This window comes from Ricinus communis, chromosome 8, assembly GCF_019578655.1.
Source record: "Ricinus communis isolate WT05 ecotype wild-type chromosome 8, ASM1957865v1, whole genome shotgun sequence".
Classification (NCBI taxonomy): Eukaryota; Viridiplantae; Streptophyta; class Magnoliopsida; order Malpighiales; family Euphorbiaceae; genus Ricinus; species Ricinus communis.
In genome coordinates this window covers 11,336,982-11,352,805 of record NC_063263.1, presented here as the reverse complement: position 1 = coordinate 11,352,805, position 15,824 = coordinate 11,336,982, and the positions used below count along the sequence as shown (strand labels likewise).

General features: G+C 27.3%; 1 protein-coding gene across 2 annotated transcripts; it reads right to left on the bottom strand.

The window, feature by feature from the left end:
- Positions 1-561: 561 nt before the first annotated feature.
- Positions 562-5,057, bottom strand: LOC8259741 (cinnamoyl-CoA reductase 1). 2 transcript variants are annotated; one of them, XM_002527256.4, is made up of 5 exons: positions 4,779-5,057; positions 4,497-4,651; positions 3,928-4,113; positions 3,156-3,508; positions 562-1,077 (listed from the first exon to the last, which is right to left on the bottom strand). In XM_002527256.4, exons 1-5 carry the CDS (start codon positions 4,918-4,920, stop codon positions 894-896), a joined length of 1,020 nt encoding a protein of 339 aa, XP_002527302.1. In that variant the 5' UTR covers positions 4,921-5,057; the 3' UTR covers positions 562-893. The 2 variants fall into 2 exon arrangements, with proteins under 2 accessions (XP_002527302.1, XP_048234157.1); XM_048378200.1 differs by lacking the exon at positions 4,497-4,651 and having other exon boundaries at positions 4,779-5,045.
- Positions 5,058-15,824: the final 10,767 nt, after the last annotated feature.

Sequence of the window (15,824 nt, the reverse complement as noted above, 5' to 3'; positions counted from 1 at the left end):
TATCCCTAATAATAATAATAACAATAGAAGATAGCATTAAAAATAATATGAAATATAAACCAATTTAAGTAATTCTTGCAATTCAATGCTTGAATAGTTCAAAGTTTTTAATTTAAATCTTTGTAGTTTTCCATTTGTACTTTCTCATAATATCTTTTTTTTTTATTTGAACTACAATTGGAATTTAACAGAAAAAGAAAGGAAAAAGAAGAAGAAACAAAGTAGGATTCATCTTGGTAAATATGCACAACAAACCCAAGGAAAAACAAAAGGGTAGTGACATCTCAACTTAATTGGAGAATCCATGCCACTCTAATCTCATGATTTATATTTTTCTCAAATTCTTTTAATCTAAAAAGGTAATTTTGCTCTTTTAGTTAGTTTATGATCATTGAAGAAATTTTATAGATTAATATTTACAGGATAAAAGAATATTAAGAATCTAATTGAAATCTCTTAAATTACAAAGTAATTGCTCAAAAATTAGTCTCCTAGTAATTTAATAATCCAATAACAAAACAAGTGAACAAGAGAAAACAAATTGAGGAATGCAAAATGATGGATACAAATTGTAGAACTTAAAATTAACATATTAGTCTTATAACATTTCACTAGAATGCATAAATCTAAAAACATGTGACCATTTGTAGCATGGTTTGAATACAAAAGACAAACACTTGCAAATTCCTTCTTTCTTCTTCTTTTTTTTTTTAAATTATTATTTATTGTTTAGATATAACACTTGCATCCCTTTTTCTTTTCTTTTTTTAGTTCCAATCTTCTTCCTATTTGTACTATTATAAAGCAGAACTGCTACCATTTGGGGATCATGGACCTGTTCCCTAACCAACTGGTAGCTAGATATGTGTATATATGCAACCAAAAGAGGCACCTTAAGCTTGAATTCTAACAGAATCTTCTGCCTGCTTTGGGATTGGGAGGTGACCTCTTTCCTGCAGATTCCTAACAGTTTCATATAGGCATTGCTTCACTGGTGTAAATTCCAAGCCAAGATCCTTGAGCTTTTGGTTTGAAAACTTGTAAGGTTTTGCTCTTGGGTTCTTCTCATCTGAACACCTGCAATGTTTTTGTGCCCAAAGACAAAGTTTCAATTACCAAAAATTCATGCCTCCATGCAATTGATTGCACTAATTTAATTAACATGCATCCACTATGACTGCCATGAATTGACAAATTAAAAAAAGTTTGGTCCAATTGCAAAATCATTCAGCCAAATTTTTTTATTTCCCAGGTCTCAACAACTTGGGAATATCCTATGACTTGTCTTCTTCTAAGAATATATCAGAGAAAGAAGATTAGTTTAACTTGATAATAATATTATGTTTCTGAGATGTGGGACCCAATATTCTCCTAACCCCAGCTTTCTTTCAACAATGGAAATTGCATGAAAGAAACTTAATGATTGATGGAGATGGATACTCCAATGTTCCTGAAAATTTAATGAGATAATAAAGAATGGGTGGGTTTAAAAAAAACATATCTCCAAGTCCTGATAAAGACATAGGGAGTAGGTGAAGGAACCTCAGCTCCACTAATTTTTTTCTTTAAAAAAAATATTTCTCACTTCATCAATTTATGGAAGGATCAAAGCAATACTGTGTGTGGGTAAGATCATTCCTACTTTTGCTGTTGAGGTTTCATAATAAGTCAAAGTGGATACAACAACAACAACCCCCCCACCACACCAAGAAAACAATAGGAAACCACAAAATTTTAGATGTATTTCCTTTCTATAGTGTCTTTTCTTGAACTTTTCTTTTCTCTTTCGAGTTTGTGTTCTTGGTTTCTAGCTCACATTGGCAATAGTAATTTTACTTTTAGTATGTAATGGCTGATGCCAGAAACCCTAAGCATTATGTCACATCCCATTCTTCTCCCTTTCTGTTTCCTATTCTGTTGATATTGTAGTTTCATTTATAAACCTGTTGTATAAATTCCCAGAAAATTTCTTTTCATTTAACATTCATAAATCTAATCAAATAAATGATTTATTTTGTATAAAAGGAATTAAAAATGTTTGTTGATTAATATTTCAAATGAAATATTTCTTTTATCACTTGAAAGTAACAGATTTAACAGAATTATTATTATTTTATAATCTTTATTCTTTTTCTTGTTTGAGAAAAGTATAAAGTTATAATGTAGAAGAAGAGTAAAAGTTATTAAGATTATTTTTTTAATCTTCCTTTGGCTCTTCAATAGTACATGTAACATGTATCAATCCAATAGTTAATTTTATAGATTATTCCCACTAAACCTTTCCTAATGCATTGTTCAGGTGTCCTAATCAATAATAATTTTTTAAATTTTTTTCTTAAGAGAGAGAGAGAAATGTGCAAATAAAATTCATAGTATTAATCTTCGAAATATATTATGCAACGAACAATTAAAAAATAAATTATATAAAATCAACTCTTACCTAACTCGTTTACAGTTGATCTTAAAAATAAAAATGCTCTTACTAGGTCAATTTTATAAAACATTTCAGTTGACCCCAAGAGGAAATCCCACCAAATACTTCTATATTTTCTTAATAAATATAATCACCACAAGCCTCTAATCTTTTGTTTTCTTAACTATTTTTAACATTAAATTAGTCAATTAACCATCAGAATATGATTCAAAGAATACATAAAAGTCTTAAACCATTGTGGTACCTAATCAGAGAGTTGAAAGTGGCAGAAACATATATTAGGAATGTTGCTCCATCAAATGTGACCTCTAAGACATGACACTTTCTGGTTTTAAAAGAAATGAAGCCCATTTATTCCCCTGCAATTAAATTTCTTGAACTGTGAGCTATTTTTCTTCTTTTATTTTATTAATTGGGTTGGGAATAACTTAGTCAGTGTTTTTATCTCTTAATTCGTTATATTTTTGTCCATGTGCTAAACTGATTTTATCTATCAAATCGTTGTTTCTCGTTTATGTGCTAAAATGAGTGATATATATAAAGTATTTTACATTTGAATAATAATAAAATAATACGTATTTCAAACATTAATTAAATATATCAGTTATCCAATCATTAAATATAATATACCGAGTAGCCAAAGCAACGCATTGAGTTGACCTATTATGTTGACAGATAGATATGCAAAGGTTTGTATCACAATAAGAGCAAGAGAACTTACTTGGTGGGAATGGGATATTCTGGGAAGAACTTGGCTAGAATTTCCACCACCTCTCCACGGTGGAGGACACTCTCAGCGCAGAGATATCGCCCGGAGGCAGAGGGTGTCTCGTAGACGAGAATGTGTGCAAGTGCCACATCTTTGACGTGCACATAGGCTTGAACATAATTGGCATAGGTCTTGGCAGAACCAGTTAAGTACTTGAGGATGTGAATGATGCTAGCATTGATAGTGGGTTGGAGCAGTGGTCCAAGCACCAAAACAGGGTTTACCACCACTAGGTCCAACCCTTTCTCCTTGGCCTCCTCCCACGCCGCCTGCTCCGCCACAGCCTTTCCGTAGCAGTACCAGTTCTGCAACCATACTCCATCAATTAGCTGACTTCTATGACGACATTCGGACCACTTGGATCATTTAAATATATCATTTTGTGAAAAATATTATACATCAGAGAAAGTGGATAAGACAAGATCATTCTGCCTTTTGAATGATGAATTCTTGGAAAATCCTAAATCTTAAACAGCAGTAAACTCAAGTTGCCTTTGCTATTAATTAAACTTGACCGCTTGTATAGTGTACTAAAATGAGAAGGTAAACATGACCCATTCAACAAAAAAGACTGCTTTGTTTTTATTAGTGTTTAATCTCGGAACATTTCGTGCTAGAAAATATAGGTTCAGTAAACTATAACAAGTTCAATAATGTTGAACAATTATCATCATCGAGTAAAACTATAAGTAGCACCAGCATATCATTTGAAAATGAAATTCACCTTGGTGTTCTTGCAAAACTCAAGATCACTCCAGCAAGATTCATCCACAACAACATCTGGGCCCCTATTGGGATCCATGTAAACAGCACCTATTGAGGATGTGAACACAACCCGCCGGACTTTCGCCTCTGCGGCTGCAATGATCACATTTTTGGTCCCATTCACGGCTGGTTCCACCATTTGTTCCTTCAAAATTAAACAGTATCATTACTAAATAAGATAAGATCTTTAGCGTGGCTTTATCATTTGTTCTATAGTGTAATATCAACATAATAAACCTTGAATTACTTATGGATTAGAATAAAAGAAAGACGTGCAATTTTCTGCTGTCATAAGTTATTGGTAAGGTAGACCCCAGCAAAGCGCACCCACGTAAAGCAAAATATAAATTAGTTTGTAAGGGACCCATGAACAAACTGATAGTGAACCTCGTTTGGTGGCAGCAGCCGGGAATATAGGAAAGTTTTTGGTTTGGGTGATGCCATCATTTCCTATTTCCATTTTCTATAGCTGAAACTTTCTTAGCATCCAAACAGAAAAAGTTTTTAAAGTTGTAAGGAGTAACATACTGGATCATCAGTAACAGGAGAAGCAGTATGGAAAACACCATCACATCCCATAATGGCATCTCTAAGACTTTGAAAATCAAGAAGATCAGCTCTACATAAAGTTAATCTTTCGTTAGCACCTTCAAGTTCTCTCAAATGGACATTCTTGGGATCATCTAAAAACAGAAAAAAAAAACCGAAAAACACAGCAGCCCAATCAATAAACCAAGAAAAAAGACAATCTTCACAATTCTTTAATAAAGAAAAAAAAAAAAAAAAGGAACAATCTTTAACATAGCCAACCTGGGTTCCTGACAGTGCCTCTAACAGTATACCCTTTTTCAAGAAGAAGTTTAACAATCCAAGAAGCAATGAAACCACCAGCGCCGGTGACGCAGACAGTCTGGCCATGGCCGGAAAGTGATGAGGTGTCAGCAGCCGGCATGTTGAAATACAGATAATATAGAATAGAAATATGTTTTTTAAGGTATGTTTGTTTGGTTGTCGAAAGGGAGGGAAGAGAGGAAAGACAGGTGTCTTGTTAAAACGGAAAGGCCGAGCACGAGTTGAGCAAGTGATCGTGTTCTGTATTTATAAGGGGAAAAAATTAAATAATAATAAATTAATAAAAAAGCCATTACCAACCACCACCTCCAGTTATTTCAGACGCTGTGTTACTCTGTTTCCTTTTTATTTATTTTTTTCTTTTTCTATTATTAATTTAATTTTGTTATAATAGAGCAGGTATATATATGTCTAATCTTCTTCCGTCAACATCATGTCATGGTGTCTTCTATATTTTCTCTCTTTTTCTTTTTGTTAATTTTTAGATGAAATTACAAAATCAACACTAATCATATAGGTAATCTTCAACTACATACTTCTCGTTCTTTTTTCTATAATTCAGAATTAATTCTAGCCCTGCAAAACTACAAAATAGCCCCTAAACAAATTAGGAGTTGACAATCAAGTTTGTATCCTTTATTTTATATTTTAATCTTGAAGAAATTGTAATTAATCACAAATTTACTAACTCTGTTAATATCTTTTTCTTTTTTACCATTTTTTCGGAATTTAAAAAATAACTAAAGATAAGAATAAATTAGATAATTAAAAATAAAATAAAATTTAAGAAATTAAGACGATCAATGAATATCTTGTCATTGTTGTTATTCAAGAGTCGAGTTAACAGATGAGACATGCTTACCGATTCATTCTATCATAGATATTAACATCATTAGTAATTTGGTCTTAGTTAGACTTTTTTTTCGAAATTGAAAAGGTAGATTGAACCAAAATAAAGACTGGAAGCTTAATAGTCATTTTTTCAAATTATTCAAGAATTTTTTTTTGTACCTCTTGCCTTTCTAATCTTGTATTAATTTAAAAATAAGTTCAACTCGTAAATTAATTTTTATTAAGATATTAAATAATTTTTCTTTTTTAATTAAGCGTCGATTGGATTTCAATTTTAAATTTAAATCTGTTAAAATTTTTTCTTTCATAAATCAAAAGTTATGAACATACATATCAAGGAAAAAAAAAATAAAAGGAAGTCGAAAAAGAAGATGAGTAGTTGTTAGAACATTTTAAACTTTTTTTTTCTATACATGCCATATTTTTTATTTATTTTAAAGCATCATTACTTGAAGTAAACCTCAAATAAATTTTAAATTTTTAAATGTAAAATAAAAGTTTTTTAGCTCTTTATATTTAAAAAGTTAAATTTTATTTTTGATTGATATTTATAATTTTTTGATAAAAATAAAATAAAATAAATTAAAACTATTAATGTTTATAAAAATAAAAATAAAATAAAATATAAAATTAAATGGTCCATTAGACTTAGTTATTTTTTTTATCTTTTATATTTATATAATTTTCTTTTTATTATAAAATAATACTTTAAAATAAAAAGCATTATTGAAGATATTTTTAGAAATATAAACTAAATATAGCCACACGTTAGTTTAGATCTAACTTAAACTGGCTCAAGTCAACTTTAAATTAGACAAATTAAAACTGAGATTTTAATTTAGTTTAGTTTTATCAGTAAAAAAAATCAGTATGACTCAGTTTTTTCAAAAAGCTTAATTTAAAAGTGGATTGAAATTATATATTCTCGTTTAAATCAATTATTTTAATAAACTAAAAGGTTAAGTTGTTTTTTTTCCTTAAAATATATATATACACACTTACGTCAAGGTATTGCAGAAACTAATGAATAAATTACATAATTCTCATTTTATTGCCAATATATTGTGTTTTCCTTGAATATTAATATCTTCCTCATGAGGTATAACTTTTATGTGGAGAGTCACTGTAATTGATTTAATAATTTAAATTAATTTAATTAAATGAGTTAAATAATATTGGAGTCCAATTAATAAATTTGAGCGGGAATCCAATCAATACCACAAATTTTATAACTATCAATTTAATTAATAAAATTTTAATTCTTATAAATTATTTATATCTTTTAATTTTTAATTTATATGAGATTTCTTATATTTCTTATGAATTAGATTTTATGGTCTGTCCAAATTTTAATGCAATAATTTCATGAAAAAATATAATTAAATTTTTCATATTTATATAATAAGATAAACCAACCGCTATTAAATTATCAAGAGAAAAAAAAAAAAAAAAAAAGAAGCATGCACCAGAGCCGGGATTTAAAGGTATATTAAATAAGAAAAGTCTAGCCAGTGGGGTGGGGAGATGGTTGCTTTTGCTGAGCCTCGACCACCAAAAAGAAAAAAGAAAAAGAAAGAAGAAAAGCCATCGGCTCTAATGAATGGCCAGCCGCGGAGCCATAGATTTAAGTTCCCACCTTGTTTATAGTTACCCCATCCTAGAGAGATGGACTTACTTATTTTTATATAAATTAAAAACATGTGATTAACATAGTCAATAAAAAGTTCATTTTACTTTTAGTTTATGTTTATAATTTAATAACCGATAAGTCATATTTATTGATAATTATGCACATTTGACAGAGACATATTTAAATTTTATATTATACCCAATGTTTTAGTTTCATAATTGATATATTATAATAATTTGAGTCCATTTTAGAGCCTAAAGATTCCCTCTTCATTTACAATTAGAAAAAAGAAATTGTTCCATAATTTTTCATGGAATCTAATTATAGAAATCCAACAGACTTACTTTCTGAATCAATCAATCTCTCATTACCCATTTCATGTTTTTTGTTTTTTAAAAGAAAATTATGGGCAACAGGAGAAACCGTCCAAAGGGCCAAACTTACAAACTGAGATATAAGGTTTTAACAAAAAAAGAAAAAAAAAAAAAAGAACAAATTGAAGAACCCTCGTGAGGAGATGTCATCAAGTAGAAAAAGACGAAAACCTGAAGCAAGTTAAATACCACAAGGGGCAGAATTGGTAACAAGTACCCTGCTAAGTTAGATATCTATCTTGCATATGCTTTCTTTCCACACTTTAAACGTGTGATTAATCTGATAGAAAATAAATTGATTACAGGATTAATGTATTATGTAATGTCATACTTGCATTCTTTTTTCTCAATATAAACTTTTTTCTCGGAGGTTTATCAACGAGTTCTTTTTATAATAAAAAAATAAAATATCCTTGTACCGAATAAAAGATCATAAATAGTAATAATTTATGACCTTCAATAATAAATTTGTGCGTTCTTATCAACTATTATATCTATTCTTTGTTAATTAGATTATGGTATTATCATAATTTGATTTGTACAATTTTGAAAAGAATTAATTTCATAATTATGAATATCCATTCTTTCTCTTCTTCTTTTTTTTCTCCCTATTGATCTTTCTTTTAGAACAGTGGAGATTCTTTTACTTACTTTTTCTTTTCTTCAACAAACAATGATAAAAATATCATTACTAATTAAGGATGATAAGATACATCCAGCAACAAAATCTGGTCGGACGAACAACATAGACCCAACTAGGATTACATATAAGATGATTAGCTTTAGAAAGCCAATCAACTACTCTGTTACAATATCTTGAAATATATAAAGATACAAAAAAGAGAAATTTCTAGCTAGGGATATTATGTCTCTGATTATCGATCTAAAATCCTACAAAATTTCCTTATTTTGATCATTAATTGTATTAATCACCGATAAAATTAGTTAAAAATAAATATTTATCCGTAAATAAGTCGTCAAATGTGTGATAAATATGGGGTGGGTTTTGAGATTTCCATCTCCCGCCCTCGCCTCATTGCTAGAGATGGGATGAAGATGTTAGGTTCTTTATCAGGGCAGATCGGATTTTGCCATTCCTTACAACCCTCTCTGCTGCAACAACTCACCAAACGTCTCATAAATTCCTTTCCCACTTAATGGGTTCAAGTAAGCTAACTATTCAATCTCAATCACTTATTATGTAACGACTATTAGATGTTTTTAATTTCAACTGTTAGATGTGTTAATTTCAACATTTTAAACTAATTAGATACTTTCGGTTATAGTATACATGGGAGTTGAATTGATATTATTATTTTACTTAATATATAATGTATAATTACAAATTTCTATATATTTTTTTGAATCATTTCTTACTTTTATTATTTATGACGAGATTAACATATAAAATAGAATATTAATAATAATAACAATAAAATATTAAATTAAATTTACCATGGCAAAAGTCTGTTTAAGACATCTATTAACAATTTACCGTCACTTTAATCCCACCATCCGTAATTATATCACGAGCATATCTCGTGGCCATTCCCTTGGCAATTGGAATCGGCACGACGAACTGATAAACAGATTAGGATTATAATTAAATTTGGTCATAAAGGCAATACTTATTTAAAACTGTTAAAACTGATTTGAGCTTTCGTAGAAAATAAGATATACATAAGTTTCTCAATTAACCTTAAAGTTTGGAAAACGGAAGAATGATATCTTTGGGAGGTAGTTCATTTTTTAACCAACGGTGACGGTCTTGATATTTCTTTTATCAAAATGAAGAAAAATTATTATTTTATAATTTTTACGGACTAAAAGACAGAATTAATACTTTCTTACTTTAGTTGGAAAAAATTAAAGCAGTTTCTTTTAGGGTTTTTTTAGTAAACTTGTCGTAAATTATATTAAAATATTAATCAGATAATTACTGGAATTATGTTTATGTTTTAATCACTACGTATAAATTATACATTATATTATATGATAAGTCATGTGTGGCCATTTCATCATATGAAACATCTTGGACATACGATGTATTGAATTAAAATGTCATATTTATTTACCTATTATATTGAAAATGTTTATAATTATGCAGTGCTTTTAATTCAACAATAAATATAGATTTAAATCAAATTTAACAGGAAATTATAAGAATATAAACAATTAAACATATTGGTCTATATAAACTATCTAGGATTTTTCTGGATGACGGCATGGATATATCTCCCAGTTAAATTCTTGAATTTTCTAGACGTTCATAACTGAATATTATTTTGGGTTTATAATGTTGAAATTATCTATTTTCCTGTCTATATATGTTGGACAAGACTGACCAAGAATTTTATTTATTTTAATATGTTTTTAGCATGATACTATCTTTTTAGTTTTCAATATTAGGATGTTAGATTAGTCTCTTTAGTCCTAAAGTGGGGTTAAAAATTAAATTTACGAAATTTTAAATTATGAGACATGTATTGAGTTTTAGCTACGAATATAATGTTGTGTTAACTGAATAATAAGGTAGTGTTCTTTTTAATTTATGCCGAATCCGATGTGAAAAAAAGTTCTGTTTATAGAAATGAAACAAGGATAGCATTGCATTTTTTCATCCCATATCGATTAGGCTCAATTTGTATGAAATTAATATTATGTATTTTATATTATATATATACACATTAATATTTCTCTTAAATGTATTATTAAATAATCAAATTTCACTAATTTTTAATGATATATAAAATTGGATAAATACAAAAAAATATTTCATGGTTTTACCGTTTTGTAACTTTTAGTATATATATATAAAGAGAAGCATGTGATAACAATCGTGGCAGAAAAATGTATCTCACCGTTAAAAAATTTTAATTTATAAAAATTAAACCACATTCTTTCCAATTAGCTATTATTATCATGTTATCCGTGTTTGATAATATAAATTTAGAGTTTAATAACTCATAATTTTATTATTTTACCATTAAATTATATTTTATAAAATTATTGATTAAATTCTAAAATTCAATAGTCAAACAAACGATGTTTTTAAGTTATTAATCTTTATATCCATATATTAAATGTAAAAAATATAATAATAATGGTTGATCATAGCAAAAATTATTAAATAGTTACCAATTGATATGTTTTAATAATAATTTTTTTTATATGATTTTCAACCATATACATTTATTTATCTGAAAATACACATACTAAAAATCGTCAAATGGTGAAATCATATGATATTTTCTTCAACTTTTATCTCTATAAAACTTATTATAGATGAGCACAACACTTTGTTAAAATATAAAAAGAATATAAATCTTTTAATATTTATGAATTATGGCACCTAAAATTCAATCCTTCATAGAGCATGAATGAGAAATTTCAAACACCGTCAGAAGGACCAACGTATTAAACTCTGGCAGTCCAACCATTTGAAATACTACATAGGATTTTTTCTCTGGTCACATATCAAATTCTTCATTCCTCATAATTAATTGGTCAGTTGGTCTAAAGAGTTAGACGACTTTATTTTATTCTATTTTTTTCCTTTTGAACGAAAACATTATTTTCAGCTTTTGAATTTCTAAGATTCTCAGCATGCCTTAGAAATAACGTATAGATAATAGTAAGAGTCTCTTCTAATTTAATCAGTGTCTCAAATTTAAATTTTAAATATGTAATTACGTTAAAATTTTAAAAAAGTACTCGTAAATATTCTACTCAACACGTTATAAATTAACTCTAAATATAAAAAAATTGGATATCCACTCACCAAATAAAGACGAAACAATTCAATGGTGGATACTGTCAACATGGGATATTTATTGTTCTGAACATTTTTGATTGTGCATTGTCACCGGCGGCCATGGCAGTAATAGGGGCGATGCATGATGATAATAATGCAAGAGAGATACTGTTACTACTCGAATAGCAAATAAAAAATATTTGATCGAGTTAATATGTTAAAATTAAAATAAATAAACAATAAATAGTATATATAATTATTTCTTAAAAGCTTTTATAATAATTAAAGAAACTGAAGATTTCATCCTTAGTTTAATAGATGTCTAAATTTCATCATTTTGCTATTGAATATCTATGTTATACTTTAGGTAATCAGATTCTAAATTTATGTTTAGGCATTATTTTGCTTAAACATAAAAGAACTTGTGAAACTACTGACTTAAGTTAGCAAAGTAATCATATATATATTTCAAAAATTATATTTAACATTCAAATGACAGGTTTAGGGTTTTATGTTTATGTCCAACTTCTTGTTCTTGTTATATATATATAGTGGGATAAATAGGATAACAATGTGTTGATAATGAAAGATAAACAAAAGTAAGATTTAGTTGTGAGTTATGACTGACTGTTTCTTACTAACTAATCAATCCAACCATGCACTACCCTTTGGAAAAGTCCATCTCTAGAGTTTTCATATTTTACCTTATTCTTTTTGTGAGTTTTCTTAGAGTGGATTTTAGTTGGAGAAGACAATGAATAAGCATAGCTGTTCCATTTGGTTTGGTAGGTTTGATTTTAACCAGATTAAACAAATAAAGTTGATAAAATAAACAGTAACTACATATATATATATATATAAGAAAAACATTGGCCAATCTGGTCTAGCCTGCCTGGTCCTTTTTACACTTGTATCTGATATGGGTATCTTTTTCTTGTGACTAAATTTTTATGGGAAATTGGAGTTTTCATTTTTATAAATAATCTTTCATGAGAATCATCTTGTCAAATGGTCACCCATATTGCAAAGAGATCATCAATAAAGATGGTCAGTTGGTATTTATGGGAATAGCATTGGAAAAGCTCAAAGATGCAAATAACATTTGGATTCTTTCCTTTTTAGTAAATAGGGGACAAATAATTGATTAAAATTTCAAAAGATGGTGCAATTGGAAAAGAAAATTCACAAGTTCCAAGTAACATTGGGAACATTTTGAAAATAAAAGGAGACAAAATTGTTGAGTAAATATTCAAAAGATGATACAATTACTTTATAATTAGAATACAAGCTTTTTCTTTTCTTAGGAAAAAGACAATAACTTAGATTAAGACTTCAACTTTCATTCAAATCCTTAAAAAATATTAAAATTGTCTTCTTTAGAAGAATTTATAGAAAACTATATCTAACTTGAACAGAACATTTTAATTCTCCACCACAAATTAATTGATAAAGGAAAATATTATTGTTAATAAATATAAAAAATGTACATCCTAAAATATACAAAGAAACGTCATTCTAACAGTTGTCAAACACCATTTCACATTTAATTCTAAAAGTGTCAGCATTCTTAAGAAAATAGTCGTTTTGTTAAAAAAAATTAAAAGAATTTTATATGGAAAATTTTTATTTCTAATTATAAATTAAAATCTTCAATTTTATACTTTTTAACAATTTTATTCTATTATTTTAAACTTTTAAAACAAATATCAATCTTTTTAATTTATTTTTAAAAATATTTTTCTATCACAATTTTTAAAATTTTAAAATAAAAAAAATATGTTAAAGTGGATTATACTCACTAAAAAAAATAACAATTATAAATAAGTAAAAATGGTCTATACTAAACTTAATAATATGACTATTAAAAATATTGCATATGTGTATTCTTTTACATATTTTACATTTAAATATAACAAGATTTTTATTGACTCACTAATTTTATGTTAGCAAACAGAATTGACTTGCAATGTTAATTTTTATTTTTAAAATTTTAAAATTGTTATCGAAAAGTTTTTATAAAAATAAATTAAAAATATAAATATTTATTTTAAAATCTTGAAATAATTAGATAAAATTATTAAAAAGTATAAAATTTAAAATTTAATTAGTAATTAAGCTAAATTTTTGAATAAACTTAATCTGATATATCATTTGCATTACATATTAACATGTGAATTATTTATTATATGTGATATTTGAATCGGTTGGACTATGTATTACTAGCAACTATTCATGATTAAAAAAATAAATATAAATATCATACCTAATAAATTATGACACATATCAATACATAATTAATTTTATCTATAAATAATGTGATAGATTAATTTAAGAATTTTTCTTTTTTTTTTTCTTAAACTAATCAAATAAAAAATTTCCCCACTTTATTTTTCTATTGAATTTTCCACACTAAAACTATATAACTTGTAATGAAAATTAAATAAATGAATATATTGGAAATATAAACTCTTTGTAGATACTGAGAAATATAAGTACAATTGTCAACTGGGATGCATAAATTAAGAGTTGGTGGACTTGTGTTTTCTTACCAACTATACACATAAGTAGAAGTTGTTCTTATGAATCTGGAAACTGCCAATTAAATGGAAAGCACAGATCATCAAAGTCAAGAATTTACAGTGGTATATTCTTGTTTACACATACAGAATTGGGTTGGCATCCATCACTATATATGTCTACAATTAATTCAGGTCTCCACCACCAACCATATATAAACAACTTTGAACCTTGCAAATTATTTTGGTGTCTTGCCTATTACACTTGAGAGCAACTTGTAATTTGTTTGAGCATCTTTCTACTAGTTGTTCTCAAGGAGTACTTTCTTTATATAATACTATTAATGTTAAACAAGTTAGGTTAATTTTATTTTCCATTTATAGAAATGAATTATGATGGTACCAAGTATCATGCTGGAGACAATTTGAGAAAGCTTTTGATGCCACATAAATTGATCCATAAAATTCTGATGGATGACTTAAACTCTCTGAAATCTATTGATGTGAAATCGTAATAATATCTTAATTTCTTATGAAAATTATATTTTTAATACATTTACAGAATTTGATTGATTTTTCTTTTTCTTTTTTTCTTTTATAATTATAAATAAATTAATCGAGAGAAACACCAAATTTGGATCACCGTTTCAGATTAAAAATTTGAAATTCAATATAAATTTTTTTCAAATAACAAACTTTATGAATTTGTTATAGAGCTATTCTAAGAGATATTTTTCTTTTTTATTATTAAAACTATCAAAAAGCATGAAGTAAATAAATGAATAAATAAGGATTAAGTAGTTTAACAGTCAAGATTCAGGAACCTGCTAAAGAATAACTAAATAAGAATAGTAAAAAAGAAAGAACATCATATAAAATTCTTATTATTATTTGTGCACAAATTTTCTTCAATGGCTATTGTATCCTTTTGAAACCCAGAAAAGTATTTTGAGGGTGGTTAACTGTTGACTTATATCAAGTGTTTACATTGTCTCAGAAGACTTGCTGAACATTTCCAAGAGGTCACCTATGAGAGGAACTTTCAAAACTAAGAGAAGATTATTGGAAAAGATGATTAGCAGCAATGACAATATACAACCTTTTTGATGAAACAGTGTGAGTGGTAGTTAAATTGCCAAAGTCATACATTAAATTAATTTGAACAAATACCTGTCAGAATTTGATTTAATCCCCAAATGATGATTTTGAAGGAAAGCATTTTAGTTGGTAGGTTTAAGCATTTCTACCAACTACCATTCATGCTTGAGAGAATTTCATAATTTGATTCCATTTTTTGCTGTATGCTTAGGGTTATTTTCAATGGGATCACAAAATCTTAAGAATTAAATTATTTTACCACAATGGGAACTAACTAGAGATTCCTTCTTCTATGCCATGAAACACCTATCATATTTTAAAAACCAATCTACTACTTCATTTTGCTCTTATAATTCTTTTTTTTTTTTATGAGAAGGATTTATTATTGTTTATCATTATAGCATTTATCAATTGGTAGGTTATACAATTTGCCATAATATGTATTTATTTCTTCATTTTTGTAATGCAATATCCCTTTAGGTATTATTCAACAGTTTTTATTTTTATTTTTTGCAAATCTTTATTGTTTTTCTTAAATCTTTTTATGGTTTTTTGTAATTTGATATTCTGGACTAGATGAATAAAAAACATTAAAAATAAATGAAATATATAATATAATTACCCTACTTAACTCCTGCAAGCTTTGAGGAGGCAAATACAAGCTCAATCTCTTCATCAGAAGTTTCAAATCATTATCCAAGGAAAAAGAAAAAAAAAACAAAGAAAAAGAAAGAAGCATAAGATCTGCAGAGAAAAGGAAAAGAAAATGAACAAATAGCA

Bases quoted from the DNA above. Each gene is read 5' to 3' on its own strand.
- LOC8259741 (XM_002527256.4), bottom strand. From the start codon at position 4,920: ATGCCGGCTGCTGACACCTCATCACTTTCCGGCCATGGCCAGACTGTC. The intron at 4,652-4,778 runs GTTGGCTATGTT...TTCTGTTTTTAG, and splicing joins AGGCACTGTCAGGAACCCAG to ATGATCCCAAGAATGTCCAT. The intron at 1,078-3,155 runs GTAAGTTCTCTT...AAAACATTGCAG, and splicing joins GAATATCCCATTCCCACCAA to GTGTTCAGATGAGAAGAACC.